Genomic DNA, 27655 nt, shown 5'->3' with positions numbered 1-27655 from the left:
ATATTTGAAGTAAGCCTTAAGAATGAATAGGACTGACTATAATTTGCCTATTCTATCCATATTTCTACCCATTTTTCCCATGTGTGAATTCTTTTGCAATTTTGCAAATATAAATATATTCATACATATTTCATAAATACAGCTAGGTTTTGACCACATTTTCAGGATGGATCTTTTAAGCAACCTTTATTTTTTCCTACAGATAGTCTCAAAAGTTCAGTAGTCATTTGTATAATTATATTATTAAGAAAATATATTATCACTTCATAGTTACCTGTTTCGTTAAGTGCATTTCTAGATAGTGTACAGTTCACTGGAGAGTAAAGTATATGAGTGTAGTTTACTTGTAGGCTTATAAAATCTAACAGTTTTCAGAAATCTGCATCAAATTAAAAAGTAAAATTTATTTACAGAGCACAGGAGTTGTATGGAATCATTTATAGTTGAATTAGTGTAGATGATCGCATGAAGCAGCAACTGTGAGATCTAATATAATAATAATGTTTCCAAAGTTGAAGTCCATGTTAATTCAATAAATAAATCAACTGCCTGATTTTGCATTTGTGTTTATTTTAGTAATTAGTAACTGGTTTGATTTTTCTGAAATCCCTGATTTTTCATTTGTTTAGTAGTATATAATAAATATTTTTAGAGATGTTATAAATCCATCCTGTATTATTTGATAAGCATTTTATTGTCTTAGTTGACAAAAAAATCACTGGTTTATATGAAACTCTGAGAAGCTATGTAATGAATTTTCCCGCGTTTAAATTAATGGCACTTTTTTCCTTAAAAAATTTCATAGAAACACAACTTAAAAATTTCATCTGTGACTGAAAACTTTCATAATCTGATGATTTGTTAAAACCAACTTTCCACACACCAGCACAGTATGAAGACAAAACCAGTATTTATTTTAGTGTGGAGTTTCAGCCCTGAGGCCTCTCTTTATCCAGAGGGAATTTTTTTTTTATTTCCTTTTTTTAAAATTTTTTTTGGAAACAAAGGAACATTTTACTGAACACCTTTAATGTGAACTAATGTTAAGGTCAAACATTGCTTTTAAAATTCAGGACTTACATAATGAATTTCATATTATCGCGTTTATTTCAATTTTCTGAAAGGGTAGGAAAAACAAATATGTTTTGGCATACAGTTTAAAAAAGAAAAAAAAAAAACCTTTGAATTATAAGAAGATGGAGTTCAGAAAGTGTTCTCTTTTCCTCAGAAGGAATTAGAAGTCAGCATGTTGCTATTGTTCCTTGACAAAGACAGCGTCTTTGTTTTCTGTCCTCTGTATCTCTGAATCCTGCAATGTCATCACAGCAGAGTGTATGATACACCATTTTAAATGATAAGAGTTTCAAGAGGCACTTTAGTGGAATTAAGAAAAACCTAACACTCTTCCACCGTGATGCCACATAGCTATCTTCGTTCTATGTTGTCATGTCAGTAAATTGTATTTAATAGGCCTGAGCTTGTCTCAGTGTGTTTCCAAAATAACAAAACAAAATCAAGCAAGTACACATAATAGGATTTATCTTGTGTCGGCAGAATAAAACAAAACTGACAATATGATAAATACAGCAACTTGCTAGAAACCAGATAATCAAAGGATTGTGTCCTATAAAGCCTGGTGTGTGTGTGCGTGTGTGTGTGTGTGTGTGTGTGTGTGTCTGTGATTTCTATTTGTGTTTCTTTTTCTTAAATGTCTCATTTTGGTTGTGTTTTATCCTTCGCTTCCACCCTAAGTGACTTTATCAGGGTTATAACTCTCTTCTTCACCAAATATATCTGCCAGGACTTTAAAGCGGGGTCCCCAGTCTGTCAGATAGTCGTAGTCCTGGTCCGCTTCTGTGGTGAGAGAGTCTATAGAGCTAAGGGAGTCTGCTACTGATCCATTTCCTTCATACGCATATGTTGCCAATGAATCGTATGGTGGGGCAGTTGGGTCCACATCATTCTCCTGTAGCCTTTGATTAATGAAATCCCGTATGTCTGTGTTATCTTCCACTGGTGGTCTCTGACGAGGTAAACAGAGAGAGTCTGGTTTTATATCCCTGCGAATTTTGTTATCTTCAATCACTTTCGGATTTCTCAGAGCACCAATGTCGAAAGCCTGGGTGTCCTCCTCCCCACCTCCTTCATCATCGTAATGGATAACGTTGTCTCGGATGTCTTCTTTAGAGGTCATTAGAGTGTCTTTCTTCTTCTGCCTTCGCAGAGCTACGTACAGCACAACTATGGCTAGAACAAGACAAAAATTGCAAGTTGAGAATTTGTAGTTCACATCTCCAAAAAATTGATCAGGGCTTGCCAACACATTATTTTCAAAGTAAATATATTATACAATAAGGATCATATCTATGCTTATGCAACTTCATTTTGAAATTGTAGCTAACAAATCTTAGCAAAATTATTCACAAAATCAAGCAATTACAGTCTTATATTTAATTTATATTATATCTTAATATTTTGGTATCAGTTAAAAAGTGTGTGTTACAAATTTTTTAAAAGAATGGTTGTTCTAAGCATATAGAGAGCTGTATAGTGTTGGTATAATAAAACTTGAATATTATAGCCCATAAATAACACATATTATTCATAGCTAGATTTCCCAGTTGCAACACTTATATTTCTAATGAAATAAATCCAAATCTTCATGTGACAATAACTTTTAAAAGCAATAAATTTTAAAAAGAGAAGGAAGAAAAGAAGGAAGGAAAGGAGAAAGGAAGGAAAGAAGAGTGTAGAATATAAGGGCCTTAGTTTTATAAATCATGTCAACCAAGACCTCTAATTATTTCAATTCTGTGTCCTGCCATGTTGAGATATTTTCCAAACCAAATGCTAGTGTTCAGTTTACGTTCATGAAGCATGATAAAATTTTGAAATAATTTATATACTCTCATAATGTAAATCTATTTTTGTTCCTAGTTGATGCACAGCAATCTGTTAAATTGAAAGCATTTATTTCGGGGTGCCTGGGTGGCTCAGTTAAGTGTCTACCTTCACCTCAGGGCATGATCTGGGGGTCCTGAGATTGAGCCCCGTGTCAGGGTCCCTGCATAGCAAGGAGCCTACTTCCCTCTCTCCCTTTGCTCCTCCCCCTCGCTCAAGCATGAGTCCTTGCATGCGAGCGCTTGCGTGTTCTCTCACTATCTCTATCTCAAACAAATAAATAAAATCTAAAAAAAAAGAAAGGGTTTATTTCCTCTAGAAGTGAATGGGCACAGATTCAAATGATGAAGTCAGTGCTCAGTTTTGCTCATCATAAAAACCCCTCTCCTCCACAGAGGTGGCAACAGGTTGAAAGACAAAGTGTGTTTGATTTACTACAGCAGGGTCTGGAAAACTCTCATCATACGATTAGAAATTTGAGAAGATTGAGTGATGATGAGAGCTCATTTATTCCCTCTTCCTCCAAAATTAAAGTTTGACCAACTGGAAGGAGGGAGGAGATATAGGTAGAGCTTCTGTACAATAGGCCTTGAAGAAATGTTTAGCCCTCTGCACTCCTCCTAGCATTTAGGGAAATCCAAAATCTAAAAAGACTGTTGCTCACCCAGAGAGTGAGTGAGAAACTGGAAGCCTCATCGAGATGCCTTGCATATAAAATGGCTTTGGACCTGCTCTGGCTGAGAAGGCACTTCTAACTGATGTACCTGAGGACCCCCTACAAGATACCTAGACCCCACAAGATATTCTTGCTTTCCCTCCTCCCAGGAAAGCTATGAAAATGGCTAAGGAAAGATCTGAAGGAGTCTGAGATTGGTTAAGGAAGTCCAAGAATAGTTGGGTTTTAAGTACACCCCATGGCAGGACAAATAGGGCCACCACCCCCTGCTGTATCCTGGAAAGTTCACATGCTAGAAGTGTGCAAGCGCACCGTGGACCCTCAGTGAGCATCTGGAGAAATGACTGACAGATGGAGGCACATGCTGCTGCTGACCGGAGCAAGATTACTCGCTACACTGTAAAAGGGCCAAAGAAGCCAAAGGTGAGTGCCCAGAACATGCCAAGTCATGCTAGGTTGATGTGATCTGGGACTCAGGTGGCTCCTAGACAAGAGAGAAGCATGAAAAAGTAACATTGGATTTGAGGTTAAACAACTAATTGATGGTGTTCAATTTCAGATGTGAGAATATTATTCTGAATCCTGCCTTCTAAGGTTCGTATCAACAGCACAGATGCCAGAGGTAACTTATAAATTATAAGGATAGAAAGGAAACTTTTTTTTTTCTGGATACCAAACTTACTTATGTGGAATTAGTACCCTATACCATTAAAATCGCACTAGAACTTCAATCTCCAAACTAACATGAGTTTCTGACTTGGAGAATGTTCTCCATAAACTATGATATGATGCCTTACTCGATGCCTTACATCCTAGTTTTTTGTTGTTGTTGTTGTTATTTCCTATCTTAAGATAAATGTATGCATCTACATTTGTGAAGCATATATAAACGGATTCCACAATGCCCAATTGTAATCTGTTGCCATTTGAATTTAAAGAAATGACTGGCAAAACAGAAAAGCTCTCTCTGGTCTTGTGAATCTGCCGGTGAATTAATAAGTGAAGGGAGCCAGCTGAACAGAACTAATGGGAGAACGAAACCCCTAAAGTAGATTTATATTAATTCTTACAGAGATGTTACAGAATGTATTACCTCCGTCCTTTTTCTTTGCAGGGCTTCTAGATATTTGTGTGTTGTGTTCTAGGGGTAATGGTTAGAATTTTGATGTGAGATGTGAGAAAACTGGAATAAGAACTGTTTTCGGCTGGCATTTTAAACAAAAAAAAAAGAAAATTTGGGGGTGCTTTCACTTTCTCACTCTTTTCCTGTTCTTTCTCTTTTCTTCCTTTATTGAACTGGCATTTGAAAGCTACTGATCATCTAGTATATTTTTAAAGATTTATATAATATCTTATTAGGGAACAACAATTACTGGAATGTAAAATGAATTTTTTTAAAAAAACACTTAAAAAAAACCCACTGCTGTAAATGGGATATTTGTTACAGAAAATTTCACTGTGGCAAGTGCAACAAACTGTTATTAGTTAAAATCTCCAAGGGGTTGAACATAGTTTTGTGTTCTGATGCTATTTATTTATTCCAAATGGTATATAGACATGAGATAGTAAATAGAAATTTAACATTAATAAAAATATCACTCAATATAGATAATTTTCCTTCTATCCAGATGTGACATCTCAATGAAGGTCAAAACCTCAATGAAAAAAAACCTGATTTACATGGTAAATTGTGAAGAGAGAGGCACAGAGGAGAGAGAGAGATGGAGAGAGAGAGAGAATACGTGATTAATACTGAAACCAACCTAAGAGTATAACAATGCACAGTAGGATTGCAATCAAAGCCCCAGTGCTGAGTCCCACGGGTAGAAAAATTGCTTCCACATTACAAGACAGGATGGTACCATCAGAGTCACATCTACAAACTCGAATAGTCATTGTGTTGGTGCTGCTCTGCACAGGATAGCTGCTGTCTTCTATTACAACAGGAAGGAAATACATCTCTTGCTGCCTACGCCTGTATCCATTTCTTCGGGTTTCAATTCCAGCTGTGTTGTCTACAAAACATGACATTTGTGATAAGAGAGTTACTAAAAGCTTCGCTTCAAATTTGAAAGTTGGTATCGGTTAAACAGTAGGAAGCTCTTCTTGCATCAGCAAAAATGCATCCATATTTTAATTCTTTCTTGTATTATTATGAAAGCTGCCAAATGTAATCAAAATAATCCTTAGGAAAAGAAGAAACGTTAATCTTGTCTGGTGTAAGAATTAAATTTTTAATTCAGAAAGAATATAAAACTGTTTATAAGACTAGAAGTATTTTGTGTTGACCCATTTGTGTGTGTGTCTGTTGACCCACTTTTTTTTTTTTTAACATTGAAATCTCATTGAGAAAAAAAATACATCTGTGGGTGTTTTCTTACATGATGGAAGACCAGAGATTACAAAGCATGAGTCTGTAAAATATCTCACCTATGAACTTGTTCTTTAAAAGACAACAAAATCAGTTTAGCATTTGATTTTTTATTTTTCCCAGATCTATATCTATGATATATATGGTAAAAAAAATATGTACACTTTATACATATATATTTACATACGCATATATGTATATATATATATAGCGTTCACTTTTGTACATGTATATGTATATATGCGTATATGTATATAATATCTTTTACTTTTGTACATTAGTTAGTATAAGAGAAATGGAAAATAAAGTGGTTAAAAACATCAAGATTCATTAAAAATTTTAAACATAATAAATTATAATAATCACTATTTTAATATAAGTACAAAAATAACTCATTTTAGTTCTGACAAAATCAACAATAGCAATATTTACTTAGAATGATTCAAAAAAATAAATATTTTAAATTTTATATAAATGCAATTAATACTACTATTGAAAGTATTATTTTGCACACATTTTTTCTTTACTTCTTTTATTCCTACACATAGAAGTGGGAATTTGGTTTTATTCATAACACCATTTCATTTTTTTGTCTATTAAAGTAACTCCTAGAAATATTTTGCTATTTTATTTTATTTTTTTTAAGATTTTATTTATTTATTTGAGAGAGAGAATGAGATAAAGAGCATGAGGGGGGAGGGTCAGAGGGAGAAGCAGACTCCCTGCTGAGCAGGGAGCCCGATGCGGGACTCGATCCCGGGACTCCAGGATCATGACCTGAGCTGAAGGCAGTCGCTTAACCAACTGAGCCACCCAGGTGCCCATTATATTTTGCTATTTTAAAAAACATGTTAATATTTAATTTATTATAGCCATATATGATATCCACTTTGGAATCAAGGAAACTAATTTTAAAAATATATATTACTCATTAAAATACAGGTATTTCAGAAAAATGTTACTATCTCAATAAAATGCCATTCATCTCTTTGTATATTCTAGATTCAACAACTAAAAATTAGGCAGCTTCTCTAGACTCATTTCAATAGAAGCACGAAGTTGAGAAAACTTTACTTGATATGACTGTTTTACATGGGAAGATGATTTATTATTACATAGAAGAAATTTTTCAAATTGAAAAACAAAAGGGTGCCTGGGTGGCTCAGTTGGTTAGGCGACTGCCTTCGGCTCAGGTCATGGTCCTGGAGTCCCGGGATCGAGTCCCGCATCGGGCTCCCTGCTCAGCAGGGAGTCTGCTTCTCCCTCTGACCCTCCTCCCTCTCATGCTCTCTGTCTCTCATTCTCTCTGTCTCAAATGAATAAATGAAATCTTTAAAAAAAAAATTGAAAAACTAAATATCAAGATGCCAAATGTCAATTATAATATTCCCAATGAGACTTAGTAATGCTGGGTACTTATGATGACAGTAGGAATAAAAAAATGGGGGCTAATTGAATTCACATTGAAATCTTCAGCAGCTGACTGAATACTTGAGTCTGAGGAAAAGGAACAGTCAGGATTTACTACAAATATTTAGTAAATAATTTGAAATCTAGGTGAAAATTATTAATAAAAGTAGGGGTTTGGAAAAGCTGATATATTTGCACTTGAGGAGTCATGGATTCAATGTTCCTGAACATATTATATCAAAAGGCCTCCTATTCTTTTATGTTTACAGTAGCCCCCTCCCCCCATCCACGGTTTTACTTTCTCTGATTTCAGTTGCCCCAAGTCAAACTTGGCCTGGAAGGAGATGATCCGCTTTCTGATGTACGGTCCAAAGGTGATTTCATCTCATCACGTAAGCATTTTATCATTTTACATCATCATCATAAGAAGGGTGAGTACAATACAAAATAGTTCAAGAAAGAGAGAGATCATATTTACATAACTTTTATGAGAGCATATTGTTACAATTGTTCTATTTTATTATTATTGCTGTTAATTACTTACTGTGTCTAACTTATAAATTAAACATTATCATAGGGTATGTGTGTATAGTAAAATATTATATCTATCTATCTATCTATCTATCTATCTATCTATCTATCTATCTATTATATATATATATACACACAGGGTTCAGTACCATACGTGGTACTGCCATTCACTACCACCTCACTAATCGCAGGAAGCCTAGCACTCACAGGAATACCCTTTCTCACAGGATTTTTGGTTTTGGGCATCCACTGGGTGTCTAGGACCATATCCCTCAACAGAAAAGAGGGGATTACTGTATTTTCAATATATTCTTATTATTGATATATGGCCATAAAAAATTCATTGTGCTGTTCACGGTGGGAAAAAAAGATATTAAACCTCATGTCCACTCTTAAAATAGTTTCTACTGAAGAACAGGTAAAGTTAATATATATCATACAAACCATAAACATATATGCACACAATGGAGTATCATTAGGCTATAAGAAAGAAGGAAATATTGCCATTTATGATAACATGGATTAACCTGGAGAGCATTATGCTAAGTGATATAAGCCAGACAGAGAAAGAGAAATGCTGCACATGGTAACATTTATATGGGGAATCTAAAAAAGATTTTTTTAAAAAAAGGAACTTCTAAAAACAGTAGAAATGCAGTTGTCAGGGGCCGAGTATGGAGAAAATGGGGAAAGATTGGTAAAAAAGATACAGATTCTTAATTATAAGATGAATAAAGCCTGAGGATCTAATGTATAACATGGTGACTATAGTTGATCGAAATTTGCTAAGTGAGCAGAATTTAAACCCCCAGGGGGAAAAGTTTTTTTAAAAAGGTAAATATGTGAAGTGAAAAAAAGATTTCTATTCAGTTTTTAAAAACTTACACTTACTTAAAATATAACTTAAGATAAAATAGAGAATATAGTAAATGGCATATGAATAGCAAACAATATTCAAATTGTGAGAAAACACTATGCTATAAGGCAAAATGATCTGATTCATATTATCATGATTAATCGGATATAGTTTCTCCAGCAAAGATACAATGGGGAAACAGTCAAATTATGTTCCTGAATGATGTGACCATCGACCTTGTTGCCCAAGCCAGGGATCTGGAAGTCTGATTAGTCTTCTCCATTGTATTTACACATGGAATCTAGGCAATCTAGCATCAAGCCCTATGGATTCTATCTCTATCCACATGTCTCCATTTGCCATTACTTTAATCTAATTCTCTCTCACCCACTCCTGCAATAGCATCAGAAGTAATCCTATATCCTCCTATTATCTTTTCCGTGCTACAACCAAACTGATCTTCCTAATGCAAATCTGAACATACTATGCTCTTGTAAATCTTTCAAAGACTTCTGAAGTCATTGGATTTAAGTTATAATCCTTTCAAATGGCTTGTAGTTAGGGTGACCACATAGTCTGATTTGTCTTGGATAGCCCTATTTTATGTGAGCTGTTCTAATTAAAATTACTAATATTGTCCACTTCTATTCTCCAAAGTGTTCTAATTTTCATAGCAAAATATGTGGTCTCTCGGGTGCCTGGGTGGCTCAGTTGGTTGAGCGACTGCCTTCAGCTCAGGTCATGATCCTGGAGTCCCGGGATCGAGTCCCGCATCAGGCTCCCTGCTCAGCAGGGAGTCTGCTTCTCCCTCTGACTCTCCCCCCCTCTCATGCTCTCTCTCTGTCTCATTCTTTCTCTCTCAAATAAATAAATAAAATCTTAAAAAAAATATGTGGTCTCTCTACTTATAAGGCTCTTCATATTTGGGACCCTCTTGCATTTACTGTCATCCCTCGCATTACATTATCAGATGAAGCAAATCCTACTGAATCTCTTTCTATGACAAAATGTCTGCTTTCTTTCCTCTAAATATTTGCAGAAAAGTAAATGTACTCAGACATCCTTTGACTTCTGTCCATCATCATCATCATCATCATCATCATCATCATTATCTCATCACAATTGGTTCATTCGTTCTATAAGCATAGAATTTAGTAAGAAATTAGCTTTTTACTATCCAATATTATGAGCTCAGGTGATTCTAATCCCAATTTCATAACTATGGAAACAGAAGGGATAAAATATCCTCAAGTCACAGAATTAATAGTTTCAGAACGACTGACCAGTGCTTAGCTTTAATATTTGTGATCTAGTGTCCATTGTATTTTTGTAGTGAGTGTAACAGTAGCAGATGTGATGGTATTAGTAGCAGTAACAGTGGTGATGATGGTAGTAACATTGGTGGTAGATACGAAAGTGCAGATATGATAGTAGAGGTGGCAACTAAAATCACTTTGGGTATTGTGTTAAAGGATTTGCATGCATTATTTTATTTAATATAAATACTATGAGGCTGATTCAGTTCGACTAGGAGTTTAAAATTATTCAGTTTAACTTAATACACTGAGAATCTGCCATTGAGGACATAATGGAGTGGGAAGGAAAACCTTTGTTATTCTAATTACAAAGCCTGTATTCTTAACCTGTGTTGTGCTCTGTGTTATTCAAATAAACCAGTTACTAAGAAGTTACCGACTTGTTTGTACAAGTAATGTGCATGTGGAACAAATGATATATTTAAAACATAGAAAGCATTCAATTTCCCAGATAGGCCGGTTTTGCTTGACACATTAAGGGACTGTCCACATTATAAATGGAAGCAATTTGCCTCATTAGATACAAACTATATAGGTTAAATATTTAATTTACTGCTAGCTATAGAATTTTGTATTTTTCGTATATGGATTTCCATATTTTATGAAATTGAGTGCTTTTAGAAAAACATTGATTTCTACCTTTGTGTCCTTTTACAAAGTTACATGATAAGAGGTTTTTTTCTTTTTTATGGGGTTAAACTTACTTCTGAAGTCACGGACTGTAAAATTTGGTTTGATGGCAGCTTCGGGTGATAATCTAAAGGAGAATTGCTGCCCAGCAGGTGAAAGATCTCGGTCTGCAGCGCTGACTATCTGAATTATCTGAAACAAAGTTGAGATGAAACTTGAAGTCAGTCATGAGTTTCAAAGGGAACTTTACATACAGCAGACTAATAAGTTTATCCAATGATGCATGCAAGGAGATAGAAATGACATTTCTAGGATTCATATCAGTGAGCCAATTATTTACAAATGATTTTTATGAACACATATCTAAACATTTACAGTTCATAATGGCAGGTACAATTATAGGGTATGGGCGAATTCCAAATCAATATCTGCATAACTAAAAAAGCTTAACACCATTGAAAATTCTCACTAAAAAGCAAAATAAAATTAAAATGCACTTGCTTGCATTTTAAACTAAATAATATAAATGCTTTCTAACCTAAATATGAAAATGCTTCCTGGAAAGAAAATCTCTGATTATTTAAAAGCCCTTGCGATAGCAAAATTTTAGTATAGTTTTATTTGTGAGAATGAGTTTTATTTTCATAAATAAATAAAATGATGAGAAAGAGAAATACAAAGGATGTATATCTGGTTTTGTCCTTATATTTGTTTTCCCCCAATGAGCAAGAATACTAAATGTATTTTCATAAAGTTTTTTAAAGAAGGAAGCACTATAACAACCCAGTTTCAAAATTTTTCCTAAATCACTTCCCATAGGTTGTGTGTTTAGCAGTTAAAATTCTGATATTTCAAGAAAATGCCCTTAAGAATTTGGAGAGTAAAAACAACTTCTGAGAGCCAAACTGTGAAATTGATAATTCACCATATAGATAAGCAAATTATAATAGCTTTGAGGTTGTATTTTATTAACATATCCAATGGCTTTGAATCTGAAAGCATTTCAGGAAATGGGTGTAGAAGAGAGTGAGAGCAGAGTCGTGCTCAGGTGATCACTTTCTTAGGCAAAATTTGAATTTGTCAGAGGAAGACCTTTTATTTCAAGTACTGTGTCTTTGTCACAGTGGGCAAAAGCACACATCATGTGTTCTATATGTGATTTACTTACTACTTTTTGTTTTCATTCCATGGCTAAAACTCAATCTTATTACTATGATCTATGTCCCCATAGTACACACGCATACAAAATCACACACTCACACATAAGTGTATCTACTGTGACTTCGAGGGCCTGGCGCCATATTAGTAATTTCTAATTTGACAACTTGGTTTTCTAATGAGAATTTCGGTTCCCTGGTTCACTGTGAATCAGTCACAATTCTATAAAACTTCAACTTAGATAACTTCACATAAACTCATATGCTCAGTCATATCACTATTATCCCATCCATACGTTTTCTCTAAATTATCAGGGGATTGGGTTACCAGGTGCTTTGTTTTGTTTTGCCTTTAACTACTATCAGCAAGCATAACAATTTACCAAATTAAAGTTATTTAACATCAAAAAATACCAAGAACATAACTTTAGAATGAAGCAATGTCCTTTCAAACAGCAGACAGAGAAGAAAGTTTTAGTAAAAACAGGCACTTATCTGGAATTGACACTTGAGAGTCATTGCCCTAAGGAAAAAAAAACTCTCATACTTCAGGAATTCACTGTATATATCACTGTTGATTTAGATAGCATCATCTTTCTCTCTCTTCTCTTTTGTCTCTTGATAGATAACACATACATGCATATAAAAATACATACATATGCATGCATACATATTCAATTATAGGCCAGAAGTGATAGACAGTTCCTATGCATAGTTCCTAGACAATGGGCAGAATGCCTGGGGTCAAGAGCAGAAAATGCTCACATACCACACTCCCTGAAAACTCCAGTAACAAATGTGGCCCAGTAGAAAACCCAATAAGTATTTATTAGAAAAAGAGCCTCCAAGGACCTCACAGATTGCTTACCACTCTGCCCAGATGTAAGAAAACCTCAGGTCATTTCTACTTTTCCCAACTTTTCAAACTCTTTAGTTTACTAGACAAGCAGAGAAGCATCAAATGGAGTTCTATTTCTGAAAGGACTTTCATTTTGTTCATTACAAGAGTCTTACTGATATAAAATAATTAATATTCCTAACTAAAAAAAATAGAGAGTTGGGTTTTTGGGGGTGAGGGTGGAGGGATCTGGAAAGTGAGAAATTGCTAAGTTGTGGAATTTCAGAAAACCTCTTGTAACTTCTCAAATAACCAAATTGGTTTAATATTTGTTTAAACATTTATGCAGCATCTACTCTTTTAGGAACTAAAGAAGGCACTGGATTTATCCCATGTAAATTGTGGGTACATTTAAATGATAAAGGCTTAAAATTTATTTTTAATGCATTTCTGCATCTATTCAAAATTAAGGTTGCAAATTTATCAATTGGGAAATCTGACTAAATAAGTCAGGTTTTAATAAATTTAATACTTTCCCCAAATTATCAGAGAAAGGATTAGAGCATCACAGTTCACTAGAAGTTTCTGCACTGATGGAAATATTCTATATTTATATGGACAAAAAATGGTAGCCACTTAGTAGATACAGCCATTGAGCAACTAAAATGTGGCTAGTATGCATGAGAACACTGATTTTTAATTTTAAATTAATAGCTACATAGCTAGTGGACTTCATAAGATTAGGGTTATGGGACAGTTTTTCTACAAAGCAGTATAAAACATTCAAATTGAAACAAATACTGAATATTAAGGAATAACTTCTTTCAAAAAAGATACTGTTTTAAATATTAAGATTTTTTTCAGTAAGAATTAAAACTTCAAATTTACTTAAATGAATAGTTATGCTATTTAAAGGTGATTAAAATACAAAGCGAGGCAAGCATACTGACGTCTTTTTCCTTTGGAAACTAGGTGCACAGTATTGGTTTAATCATATTTTTATTTCATGACATACTCTCATCATTTGCCCATGCTTGATTCATTCATTATATCATATCATATTATATCATCATGTCGCATTATAACATTATATTATTTTATTCATTCATCTATAATAGTCTAGGGAAAAAAAACTGGCAACCCAGCACCACTCACATTAAATCTGGGATTTTGACAGTAACTTTCATAACCATGTGGTCCTCCTTCATGACATCTCCCACTAGAACCAGAGCAATATTGACTTAATAAGGAAAGTGTAATTCAGAGATTTTGAATAACCCAGATGTTCTACTCAAGGCCACCAGAGAAAGAAGCCTTACATTTTTAATGGGCTACAGAGCTCTTCTGTACCCCTTCATAAAACATGTGAGCAAAGCAAGAAACATTCTAGAAGAATGCACTCTAAAGTTGTTTGCTTACTGGGTTTATAGTCACAGATTCTATAAAAAGTCCACAGTAAAGGAGTAGAAAATGTAGCAGATCTGCAATCCTAGACTGTTTAGTTATACGAAGAATATTCACTAGGCCATCATCAAATTATCCCTTGGGATGTTATTTCTACATCCATAAATTCACCCTTAATTTATGAGTTTACTATCTCTTGTGGGTTTTTTTTTTTTATGAAAACATATGATCCAGGGGAAAAATTATCCATCTATCATTATCAGTATTGATATTGATATAGGTATCGATGTGTGTGTGTACATGCATTTATCTATGGTCTTCTACCCTGAAACATATGCATATAGTAGGTCTTTATATGCTATCCGTTAACAATATTGATAAGATACCTGTCCTGGTTTGGCATTTTCACACACAGCTGTCTCATATGGCACAGATATTTCTGGAGGAAATTCATTGACATCTAAGACATTAATCAATATGTTGACTTTGCTGCTTAATAATGGGTTACCTGTTGAAAACATAAAAAGAGAACAGACAGTTATAAAATCTGGTCAGTTATCATTCTTACAGTAAATAGTATTAAACATTTTAAAATTTTTTTAAAGATTTATTTATTTATTTCAGAGAGAGAGTGTGTGTGAGTGGAGGCGGGGCACAGAGGGAGAGAAAGAGAGAGAGAGAGAGAGAGAGAAGCAGACTCCCTGCTGAGTGTGGAGCCCAGTGCAGTGCTGCATCCCAGGACCCTGAGATCATGACCTGAGTGGATATCAAGAGTCTGAGGCTTACCTGACCGAGCCATCCAGGCACCCATTATTATTATTATTATTATTTTAAATCAGCCATTATAAAGAAGTCAAATGATCCTTCCTTAATGGGAAACTCTGCAGTGTGCCAAGTATAAATGATAAAAAGATGGGTAAGTATGTCAGGGTTTTGCTGTCGGAACACTAATGGTGCCCCATACCAGTGTTCATCCTGAAATTCACTCACCACCAAAGTTAAAGTCAACCATCTGGCTAGTATTTTATCAAACATGTAGTCATCATACCAGAGCGCACAGAACCAGCCTTCAATAATAGTGATAATTTTCACTGGATAAAACATGTTTTCTATGTTGTGTCCATATAATTAAAACTTTATTGGGTAGGATCATCTACATATTTAAAAAGTTATTTCAAAATGATTCTTCCTGAAAAGGATGATAAATTACAAGGAAAATGAAGGAGAAGGGGCTTTTATAAATAAAGTTTTAAAAAACAGACTTAAGGAAGTAGAAGACACAGATTATGGAAAGCTAGGATACACACTGAAATGACTTGCTGGTGATAAGAAAAGAAAGAATAAGGATTTTCTTCCTATAGTAGATTAAAAAAACAAAAGTGTTGTTTTGAAAAAGTGCCAAATCCCATCAAAAGTTTTAGCCCCAGCCCTTGATACATTACCTGCTTCCCTGTCATTTGTTGAAGAAGACTCAAAAAAAATTAAGTTAGTAAGGCATAGCAATGCAGAGTTCACCTTTCTTGTTATAAAATTTTACCATATGAAATTTTACCGTTGGATAAACTGCCCCAAATTGTTGAAGGACCCTGCCCAGAGTCACACCTTTAGGGGAATGGGAAGTTAAAATTCCAACCCAGGACTATGGAAATCCAAATACCATGTGTATGCCACCCTACCTTCTCTATTGATTGGTTTATGTGTTAAATCCTTCATCTGCAGTGCTGCTGATGATTCATGTTAGTATTCTTTTAGACCTCTATCTGGATTCTTTCAAAGAAGCATACAAAAGTTCAACACATGACTGACTCTGCCAACTCTCCACTACCCTGCTGTGCTAAAATTTATTAGAAAATAATAGGCACTATAAACAGTATCATAATAAATGTTCACATATTCACATATGACACAGTGAAATCCATCATTGTGTACCAGTACACACACAGATAACACAAAGTGGGGATGAATGGTACATTCTGTAATAGAGGATGTGCTTATAGAAGGTGTATTGGTAATCTTGGAGAAGCATGCAGAAAGTATGATTTAAAAATTAATATTGGTAGGGGCTCCTGGGTGGCTCAGTCGTTAAGCGTCTGCCTTCGGCTCAGGTCAGGATCCCAGGGTCCTGGGATCGAGCCCCGCATTGGGCTCCCTGCTTGGCGGGAAGCCTGCTTCTCCCTCTCCCGCTCCCCCTGCTTGTGTTCCCTCTCTCGCTGTGTCTCTCTCTGTCAAATAAATAAATAAAATCTTAAAAAATAATAAATAAAATAAATAAAAAAATAAAAATTAATATTGGCAAAAAAATTAATATTGGCCACAGGGAATTATCTTATTTGGTAGAAAATGTCGGCTATTTTCAGAAGTTATTTAATCTACCTTTAATTTGGTTTCTTTGTATGAAACATACAGTATTAACAGTCCCAAATTCATAGGTTTGTTATATTAAATAAGTGATGGTGTTTTATAAAATGTTAGATCACCTCTAGTAAATTACATCACTCTTATTACAAAGTGCACTTCTTGGAGGTTATCTAGCTCTGTATCTATTTTTGGTGTTAATTACTCCTATAGCCTAATATGTAGATAAAAGTAAAAAAATTGGCTAAATTTGATTTACTTTTGTAAGAAAAACCTGGAAATTATAAAAAATAACGACAAAATTAAAAAAAAAAACTAGGCCTAATATTTGTAATGCTTACAAATTAACTCTTTTAGGGTTCACAGTAACTCTGTTATAGACATTATTATCCCCATTATTGTATGTGCAACTCTGAGGAACAGAAGGGGAATGTGATTCCCAAAAATTACAAGTTGGAAGTAATAAGATGGGGTTCTGGTTCCAAGTTCATGCTCTTAAACTCTAGTATACATCGTGCATTAGAAAATAACTGAAATTTATTTAGCTATTGAAAAAATAGACAACAAATTAGTATTACAGATTAGCTTAGGGAATTCATGTGAATTACTTAGCCTATTCAGGTTCTGCCAACATAAAAATCAGTCTCCGCTTTCCATTTTATATATAAAGTACAAGTCCTGAGGCCGTATAAAGAGGAGAGTTTTGTGCGTGTTGTTTGTTTTTAGATTTCATTTGTTTATTTGAGAGAGAGGAAGAGCATGAGTGGGGGAGGGGCAGAGGGACAAGCCAACTGGGGAAGCAGTAACATCTCTGTTCAAAAACTCCTGTACTTAATATATATGCTGCCGAAGCGAGCACAAAACTCCTGTACTTAAGCACTCAACTTTTTACAAGAGGATAAAATTTGTTAGAGTAATATAGATTTTTTTCATTTATGCATATAATTCAGAAAATTACATTGAAGAAATAAAGACCCTTTTTATTCTGACTCATCTAATCTGTATTTGGGACAGCGATGATGAAATTTGTTTAATCATGACTTAGCATGAGCATTATTACCAATATTTTTGCCATGTAGAAACTAATTATCACTGAATATGTAGAGGACAGTTTCAAATATAAATTTAGTAGACTTTATTTTATTTTTTAAAGATTTTATTTATTTATTTGTCAGAGAGAGAGAGAGAAAGCAGAAGCAGGGGGAGTGGCAGGGGGAGAGGGAGAAGCAGACTCCCCAGTGAGCAGAGAGCCCGATGCGATGTGGGGCTCCATCCCAGGACCCTGGAATCATGACCTGAGCCACAGGCAGAGGCTTACCCAACTAAGCCACACAGGCATCCCTAAATTTAGTAAATTTTAAATAACCAAAATCTTACCTGACTAATTGCTGTGTTCTTTGTAGTCAAATCATTTAAATTCCAATTATTATCGATGCATGTTGCTTATATTTAATAACCAGCTTATTAATAGTTTTTGGCTCACATAATATAATCAAGAAATCATTTTGTTTTTATCCCCTATGCCTTCAAAAATGTTTTGTTAGATTTTCTTTCCCCATCCCTTGATGATATCTCAGTGAGCTCCCTTAGCTTTCTGAGTCAGTGAGTTAGAATTGCCATATTAGTAGTATTTTCAAGTACGGTTTCAATTAAGAAAACAAAAGGTAAAGGCCAAATTCCAAAAACAAGGAATGAAGGGAAAAAAAATCACTGTTTATCATAAATGAGTTAAAATACTATAAGGAATATTATGAATATATGCCAAAAATCTAGTCAACATAAATGAACTGAACAAATTCCTAGAAAGACACAGATTACCAACAATGACCTTTAAAAGAAATACAAAACCTTAATAGACCTTAAACAAATGAATAAAATCAAGTTGTAATTAAAAATCTCGCAACCAATAAAATCTCATGCACACATGCCTTCACTGGGGGAATTTTTTTTTTGAACTCTGGAGATATTTTATTTTTAAAGATTAGAGATTTCATTTATTTATTTGACAGAGAGAGAGAGAGCATAAGCAGGGGGAGCAGCAAACAGAGGCAGAGGGAGAAGCAGGCTCCCTGCTGAGCAGAGAGCCAGATGCAGGGCTCAATCCCAAGACCCTGGGATCATGACCTGAGCCAAAGGCATATGCTCAACTGACTGAGCCACCTAGGCACCCCACTGGGGAAATTCTATCAACTATTTAAAATCATATAATACCAATTCTTCACAAACTTTCAGGAAATGGAGAAGGAAACACCACTTAAATCTATGTATACTGCTACCAAAGCCAATGAAAAAACATCATAAGAAAATAAAACAAAACAGTATGGGCTAATATCACTCAGAAACATAAGTACAAAAGTTCCTTAACAAAATATTAACAAATCAATTCCAGAGCATACTATAAAATTACTACACAATGACCAAATGGCATTTATCCTAAGAATGTAAGGTTAGTTTAATGTCCAAGAATAATCAATCCAACACACCATACTACTAGAAGAAAACTAAAAAACACATGGCCATCTCAAATAGATTCAGAATTAGCGTTTGACAAAATCTTACATCCATTCATAATTTTTAAAAAGTCTTCTAAAAAAGTAATGAACAGGAGGCAAAATCTTCAACCTGATCTAGTCTACCTACAAAAAGCCCATAGCTAACATCATATTCAACAGTGAGTCAGTGCTTTCTCTTTAAAATTGGGCACTGGGTGGAAACGGCGGAAATAATAGTTGCCACATATATTCACCATTGTACAATCAAATGAAAATAAAATTTAAAAAAATGTAAGTATCCAGATTGGAAAGAATGAAACTGAGACAAAAAAAAAAAAAAAAAAAAAAAAAAAAAACTCCATTCACAATATAATCAAAGATAATAAAATATTTGGGAATAAATTTAGCAAATAGATGCAGGACTTACAAACAGAACTTCACAAATCATTGCTAAGAGAAATGAAATGGGTTGCAGATGGAAAGGATTTCTGGTGATGGAAACAGAAAACTGTATAATCACTTTGGAAAATGGGTTGGAACATTCTGTAAACATTAAACATGAACTTATATTGCAGCAATTCCCCTCCTAGGTATCCACCCAAGAAGATGAAATAAACATCCACACAAAAACCTGTATACAAATGCACATTAAAGTATTATGTATACACTTCAAAACTGACAACAATGCAAATGTCTATCTTTTGGTGAATGGATAAACATTATGTGACTTATCCATGCAATAAAAATTACTTCAACAACAAAAAGGAACAAAATAGTGATATGTGCTACAACAACCTGAATGAATCTCAAACATGCTGTCTTCTTTGACAATAAGGCTGATATTGCTCCTTGGAGCTGGATTAGCTGCAGAAAACGAAAGATTTCAGTGATTTTGGGTTTCCGAAGTCTTCAGAACATTCCAGCCCCCACCTGTCAAGTCTTCCAGATTTCCTGGAAGAGATATTAAGCCATTCCTTTTTTTTTTTTTTTTTTTTTAAGATTCTGTTTATTTATTTGACAGAGACACAGCAAGAGAGAGAACACAAGCAGGGGGAGTGGGAGAGGGAGAAGCAGGCTTCCCGCTGAGCAGGGAGCCCAATGTGGGGCTCGATCCCAGGACCCTGGGATCATGACCTGAGCTGAAGGCAGACACTTAATGACTGAGCCACCCAGGCGCCACCTAAGCCATTCCTTTTAGAAGAGCCCTTTCAGGGATGCTTGGGTGGATCAGTCACTTAAGTGTCTACCTTCGGCTCAGGTCATGATCTCAGCTGAAGTCCTGGGATTGAGCCGTGAGTGTGACTCCCCATTCGGGGGAAGCCTGCTTCTCCCTCTGCCCTTCTCCCCACTCATGCTTGCTCTCTCTTTCTTGCTCTCTCTCTTTCAAATAAATAAACCTTTTCAGAATTCCTTTTTTTTTTTTTAAGATTTTATTTATTTATTTGACACAGAGAGAGTGAGAGAGAGAGAGCATAAGCAGGGGGAGTGGCAGGCAGGCAGAGGGAGAGGCAGGCTCTGTGCCGAGCAAGGAGCCCAATGTGGGACTGGATCCCAGGACCCCGGGATCATGACCTGAGCCGAAGGCAGACGCTTAACAACTGAGCCACCCAGGCGCCCCCTTTTCAGAATTCCTGACCCAAAGAAACTCTATGATAATTTATCATGTAGCAATAGATAACTAATCCTGGTCATAAGAAATATTAAAATATATAATAAAAGGAAAGAAAGATTCTCACTAGGGTTTGAGCTGGAATGGACCAAGCAGGGCCTCATGGCAATGCCCATGGTGGGGGTGCAGTCCCTGCTCCCAACCACCATGCAGAAATCTTGCCCAAGGGGACTGTCACTAGCGGTCCAGTTGCGCTTTGTAGTGCTTTGCTCACTACTACTATCCCAGGTCAGCAGATATTTCCAGGGAGGCTTCTGTTTCTATGGAGATAGATACAGCTATCTGCATCCATAGCTCCAGGCAGCCTGGAGTGGGGTTCCAAGCCCATTTATCTGCCTTCTATGCCTATGGATTGGGGTTGAGCAGGGGCCTGCTGGGTCACAGAAACTGGTCTGGAGGGGGTGGCTAGCAAGGCAAGGAGGTTGGTGACAGTTTCTGGAAGTCCCTGTCTCCATTATCTGCTGACAGGAATCATAGCTACTCCCAGGACTCTCGGCCCAAGGCAGACCCTACCTGGGAGCTCATGGTCCCATTTCAGTGCCTGGACCTTGAGAGGGAGCAGGACAGGCAGGGCTTCATGTGTGGAATCTGCATGGACAAGGTGTGGGACGAGTCAGAGGCATCCCGCCCAACTGCACGTATACCCACTGTTTAGGTGCCTTTGCACCCTGGTAAAAGAGGAGACAGGACTTCCCACAAGACATCACGAAGGCTTGTCCCCAGTACCACGTCCATTCTAGCTACATCACCCCCAACAAACTCTGGGTGGGCAAGGAGGCTGAGAAGAAGCAACTCATCAGGAACTTCACGGCTTGGACCAGCCAGATCCAATGGCAGTTCTTCATGTGGGAGGATGGTCACTGCCCCTTCAAGTCTGACTGTATTTACCTGCACCAGCTTCTGGCTAAGGCCAGAGAATGCACCAGCTGGCTTCTGTGATGGAGGTGCTGGGCCCAACAGCATTCCTAGGGCACTGAATTAGAGGAAGAAGTATCACGGGCTGAGCCCTGGTTATGGCCTTCTGGGATTCAGAACTCCTACTTGATCCCAATAGTTCTTACCATGGCTGCTGTAACCAGGACCAACATGTGAGAAAGGGGACTGAGGGCAGGGGGTGCTAGGTGGTAGGTCCCGTTCTGGGCTAGGTGGGGGATGAAAGTAGTAAGCTCTCTACCCACATGCACAGGAGCCGTGACACAACTGAGGAACATAGGGAAAGGCGGAGGGCTCTGGGAAAGAGGAAGTTGTTCTCACCCTCTTGCTGGGGCTTTGGTTTTTACATTTGTTCTTTTGTAGGATGATCTTGGAAGAAAACAAATAAAATGCACCTAAACCATAGATGGAAGGAAGGAAGGAAGGAAGGAAGGAAGGAAGGAAGGAAGGAAGGAAGGAAGGAAGGAAGGAAGGAAAGAGAAAGGAGGGAAAGAAAGAGAGAGAGAGAAGAAAGAAAGAAAAAGAAAAAAAGAAAGAAAGAAAGAAGAAAGGAACAGAGAAGAGGAAGGAAGGAAGGAAGGAAAAAAGGAAGGAAGGAAGGAAGGGGAAAAGAAAAGAAGACTGGCATTTCTTCCTGAATCGGTGCTTTTCTCATCTAAAGTTTCATTTATTCACATGGCTGGTACTTGATGCTGGTGGTCTGCTAGACATCTAGCTGGAGGTAGAGACAAGAATACTCATTCATGGTCTCTTTATGGAGACTGGGTTTCTTCACAGCATGGTGGCTAAAGTTCAAGGGCAAGTATTTCAAAAGTGAGAGAAATCTGGACAGAAACCCTTGCATTTATGACCTAACACAGCCACATAGAAATGCATCTCCTCCGCGTTAGTCAGGTCTGTCACTAGTCCACTTCGAAATTCAAGGGGGAGATCCAACCCACTTCTTGATGGAAGGAATGTCAGCCTCACTGTCAGAAGAACATATGGGAAGGGAGAGATACCTAGTATGCCCATTTATGGAACCTGTAATCAGAAATCTCTTTTAGAAAATGTTCGCTAGTAACTAGTATTGTAACCTTTAATAAATCCTAGGAAAACTAAATTTTATTTATTTATTTTTTTAAGATTTATTTATTTATTTATTTGACAGAGAGAAACATAGCGAGAGGGAACACAAGCAGGGGGAGTGGGAGAGGGAGAAGCAGGCTTCCTGCGGAGCAGGGAGCTCGATGCGGGGCTCGATTCCGGGACGCTGGGATAATGACCTGAGCCGAAGGAAGATGCTTAACCATCTGAGCGACCCAGGCGCCCCTTATTTATTTTCTAAAAGTTTTTCTTTCAAGTTCCAGTTAGCTAACATACAGTGCAATATTAAAACTTAACCAAAGAGGTAAAAGACCTGTACTCTGAAAACTATAAAACACCGATGAAAGAAATTGAAGATGACACAAAGAAATGGAAAAACATTCCATGCTCATGGATGGGAAACTAAGTTTTAAATTTATTTTTTATTTATTTATTTGTTTTTAGATTTGTTATTTATTCATAAGAGACACACACAGAGAGAGAGAGAGGCAGAGGGAGAAGCAGGCTCCCCGCTGAGCAGGGAGCCCAATGTGGGACTCGATCCCAGGACCCTGGGATCATGACCTGAGCCGAAGGCAGACGCTTAACCATCTGAGCCACCCAGGCACCGAAAACTAAGTTTTAAATTTAATAGGAAGTTAGAATTGATATGAACTTACATCCTTCATGCCATTCTCCTCAGGGCTAAGGAATTTATAGGGGCAAAGAAAAATCATTGGCTTTATCCACAGTTCTCTTCAACGTAATACACATTGAGATTCCACCTATGATTTCATTTGACAAAGTATCCTGATGATCTACAAGTCTGAAAATTACAGATCTCTAATTGCCCACTTAGAGATGAGAAAACTTTGGTGTAAACTTGCCCTACATTTTTTTGTCAGACCCAAGACTGGAATCCAAATCTTCTTACTATGCTTGTCACTGCACCATGATATATATCAACTAACTCAGAGAAGGCACACCGCCTGAGATCTACCCAGGTACGTGATAATCACTTACTTCCAAAGAGTAATACTCGCACTGCTGTCGAGACCACCATGCCGTGAGAAAGCCCAGTTTACATTCAAGGGTCAAAGGGGTGGGGATTTTAAATTACATATTAAATATTCAATAAATACTGGCCAAATAATAGAATATTTCCAAGCACCAATGAGAAATGTAGTTGAAAATGTTTTGAAAACATTAAAGCATTGACAAACACAGGGTTCCTAGTATGTTAAAATATGCCGGAGCTGTTGGGCTTCCTTATTTAAAGATGACATCTGCTTTTGAATAACTATCAGTGTTAAAAATTCAATTTTGTGACTATGTACTAAATCGCAACTACAATAACTTCAAGAATGAAATCTTAGCTCTTTATGACAAAAAAACCCCTGAATTATAGTGCAAACTGAGCAAGATACAACAAAAAGGTAACACAAGCTTTCTTTTTCTTTTCTCTTGAAATCAGTTCATTTTCAAACTACAAGTTAAGATAAACCATATCTAATAATAGCTTCTGTTCAATTACAGTAGTATGATCTGTATCTAGGCTGAGCAATCCATAAAGGGGATTTAAATTATTCATATATATCTATGCTAAAGTCAAATATTACTTTCTATGCTGTTGGTGACAAAAACGGATCTCTAAAGAAAAAGGAACCTTTAAAAATATCACCAATTTTTTTCCCAATGAAAACACTAGAGGAAACTATCATTAATTTTAAATATTTGCAATAACATAAAGCCTTAGATATTCTGAATTCCTTTAGAGCAAGAACTACTTCATATTCATCTTAAAACCTCCAGGATTTAACACAGAGCCTAGTGCATTCTAGCAAATTGAACATATCAATGAACAAATATTCTTTCAAAAACAGACTAAACTGAGAAGAAAGTGGGTTCAACACAGCTGATAAAACCAGAAACTTCTGTGGATCATGACCTACTGGCACCACGATAGTCGGCATATTTTCCTTGAATTCTTCACCCATGGTCAGCAAGACTGTAGATGCCATTTCACTTTATGTTAAACTCTCGATGATTTTAAAAATTCTTCTCAAGTGACTTTCTTTAATCTAACCACAAATTAAATTTGTATTTGGAAAGCAAATAACACCCATTATTGATTTGATTTTTAAAAAGGTGATTTTATATGAGTAGTTAGTAGATGTCAGTCGGTACACAATAAAATTTCTGAAACATGCAAATTCACTACAGAATTGTGATAGAGGGTGCCTGTGTGGCTCAGTTGGTTAAGCGACTGCCTTCAGCTCAGGTCATGATCCTGGAGTCCCGGGATCGAGTCCCGCATCGGGCTCCCTGCTCGGCAGGGAGTCTGCTTCTCCCTCTGACCCTCCCCCATCTCATGCTCTCTGTCTCTCATTCTCTCTGTCTCAAATAAATAAATAAAATCTTAAAAAAAAAAAAAAAAGAATTGTGATAGATAAACAGTCTAACAAGCCTAGATAGATAGATAATAGATAGATGATAGATAGATAGATGATAGATGTCAAGACTAACAAAAATTTCAACTTAATTTTATGTACATTACAAATGTATAATTTTTTACTATTTGTACTCTATCTATGCATATGAAAATCACCTTGACTAGTTCAACTAATAACTCACTTAAAATATATCTAATAAGCTTAGGCAAATGATTAATTGTCCCTGGGAAATTCTGTTTTGGAGTGAGAGAGCCCAGGACTCCCATCCTCATTTGGTCACCACTCCCAGTGTGACATGGAGCTACAAACGAAATCTCTCTGAGCTTCTATTTCTGCACCCTCGCAGTGTGGACCATAATACCCATCTTGATTGAATATATATGAAGCGAGTATAATTGTTTAGTCTGTTAGTTTATATTATTATTATTACTTACTATCATTTCAGAAAAATTAGGTACTTTCTTCTCATTTGGTCTAAGAACATCATTTCATGGTTATGTGGCATGCAGGCGGATGAAATCCTTTGGAAAATTCTGTCACAAAATCTAATTCTTTGTGTTTAAACCTTTTATCACTTAATGACCATACTCTGGTCCTTTACAACCTTCTGCAACTTCCCCCTGGAGGTTGTATAAGAACACCCTTACATCCAAAGTCCCTGGAATTCAGCATAATTCACATGGTTATAACTTACTAAAATTCTCTCTTTTGGTCAATTTCTAACTGCTCCTAAACTTTAATATTCGTAAGCATAGACTTTGGTCTCGTTTTTCTCATAACTCACAACAAATTGTGTTTTGCACATAAATGATGTTCTATACAAAGTTAAGAAAACGAATGTATGAATTTATGTTTAGCCTGAATTATGGATAGTAATGCCAGAGTTTAATTTTTCTGTACATATGAAGATGATATCATTTGCATTATGTTGAAGTAAAAAGAAGTCCTAACAAAATAGCTCTATTTTCAAATAACCTCAAAAAATAATTATGCAACAATTTAATCCCAACTTATAAGGATATATTTACATAAAATATTTTCCCCAAATATAACAGTTAGTGAGTCAATTCAGTGATTTTTGACCTGTTTCATAATAAATGCAAACAATCCATTGCCATCTGGATAACTATTGACCAAGAAAATAATTGTCTCTGGCATCATTTATTTCATAATTATATAAAATATGTTCTAAGGCTTTAATGTAGATATTTTTAATTATCTTTGCCTAATTATATTCATTACAGTAATGCCAAAAAATTGGAAACATTTATGTATTGAAAGTTTCTGATAATTGGAATGAAGTGAATTTTTGGAGTTTCCATCTTTTTTTAAAATTCTCAAGATTAGGATCATAAAAACAGCAAAGCAGTAATGCATAAAAGAATTATTAGGAGTCTAATAAAATTATTTGGATCTCCAACTATAGCAACACTGATTAATGACTGCTTTTTAATTAATGGGAAGTTGTTCAATCATTGTAACATTTCATTTGCCTGAGAATTTTTATGTAAGGGTCAGGCCAAAACACATGCTAGTTCAATCTGCAATAAGGTATACTTACATAATTTTTTCTTCTTGGCAGTACAAGTGTAAACTATTTATTTCTCAGTCATTCACCATAAAGATAGTGTTTCCTGCCCAGCTGGCTAGTTTGATCAATGAAAACAGCCTTATACATTAGAACACGAATAAATTTTACTTTTAAACTCTGTGAATTCAAGCAAAATAAAGCCCATAAGCTATTCTTATTGTAAATCTTTAATTATTATGTGGTATGTGTTCAGCCTCTTTATTTTTCACATGGATACATAGCATTTACCCCAGCAGACTTCCTTGGGGTCCTAAAATCTACACGATGGTCTTTGAATAGGTACTGGAACAGAACAGAGGTACCTATTTGAGAAATGTTAATTTGATATCACTCTTATATTGTATAAGATTTTACATATATATGTACATATATATGGATATATGGATAAGGTTATATACGTGGAGAGAGAGATATATGTATACATCTCCATTATGTGTCTAAGTCCCAGTTCTGCATATTTCCCAGTAAGGGCCAACATAGCTAATGAGAATCTACCCACTAGGGTTTCCAAATTTGCATTTAGGTAAAAACTAGAGCCAGCATGTGCCCTAATCATATTGACAGCTAAAAAAATAGATTTCTCCAAACCTGAAAAATCTAAAATGGAGGATCAGTGACACTTGCTTCCACAGCAAAAGTGCATACCCTCCTTTCATTGTCTAAGCAGGCCAAGTGCAAGTCTCTGACTGGAGGTATCAGACCTGCTACTGTCGGTGCCGTCACACCATCGTGATGGTTTGGGTGGTCTACAGAGCTGTGGGCGAGAAAGAGACCTTTCCGAGCTACAAGTGATTAATGCACTATCTGCAGACTTTCAGCCTGAGTTAAGGTACGGAAGCCTACTATTCCCACTTCAAAAAATATGCACGTTTTGTGTATGTGTGTAATAGGAAGGTTTAGGTAAGATTAGTTTTCTTTTTTTTTTTTAAGTTTTTATTTATTTTTTGACAGAGAGAGAGAGAGAGATCACAAGTAGGCAGGCAGGCAAGCAGAGAGAGAGGGAGAAG

At 36.0% G+C, this 27655-nt stretch overlaps 1 protein-coding gene across 1 annotated transcript in view; it reads right to left on the bottom strand.

Annotated features, from left to right (window-relative positions):
- Nucleotides 1-1094: 1094 nt before the first annotated feature.
- Nucleotides 1095-27655, bottom strand: part of CDH12 (cadherin 12) — a 992169-nt gene continuing 965608 nt past the window's right edge. The window contains exons 10-13 of the mRNA XM_064596829.1: nucleotides 14477-14598; nucleotides 10766-10883; nucleotides 5341-5592; nucleotides 1095-2247 (exon numbers count right to left, since the gene is read on the bottom strand). Of these exons, the coding sequence (XP_064452899.1) occupies nucleotides 1748-2247; nucleotides 5341-5592; nucleotides 10766-10883; nucleotides 14477-14598 (992 nt within the window). The 3' untranslated portion in view covers nucleotides 1095-1747. The remainder of the gene's footprint in view (nucleotides 2248-5340; nucleotides 5593-10765; nucleotides 10884-14476; nucleotides 14599-27655) is intronic.

The sequence above is a fragment of the Mirounga angustirostris genome, unplaced genomic scaffold (assembly GCF_029215605.1).
Source record: "Mirounga angustirostris isolate CCGP_5_RB_7025 unplaced genomic scaffold, mMirAng1.0.hap1 SCAF_7, whole genome shotgun sequence".
Lineage (NCBI taxonomy): Eukaryota > Metazoa > Chordata > Mammalia > Carnivora > Phocidae > Mirounga > Mirounga angustirostris.
Note: the sequence above shows the minus strand (reverse complement) of the source record. Positions and strands in the feature narration are given on the sequence as shown.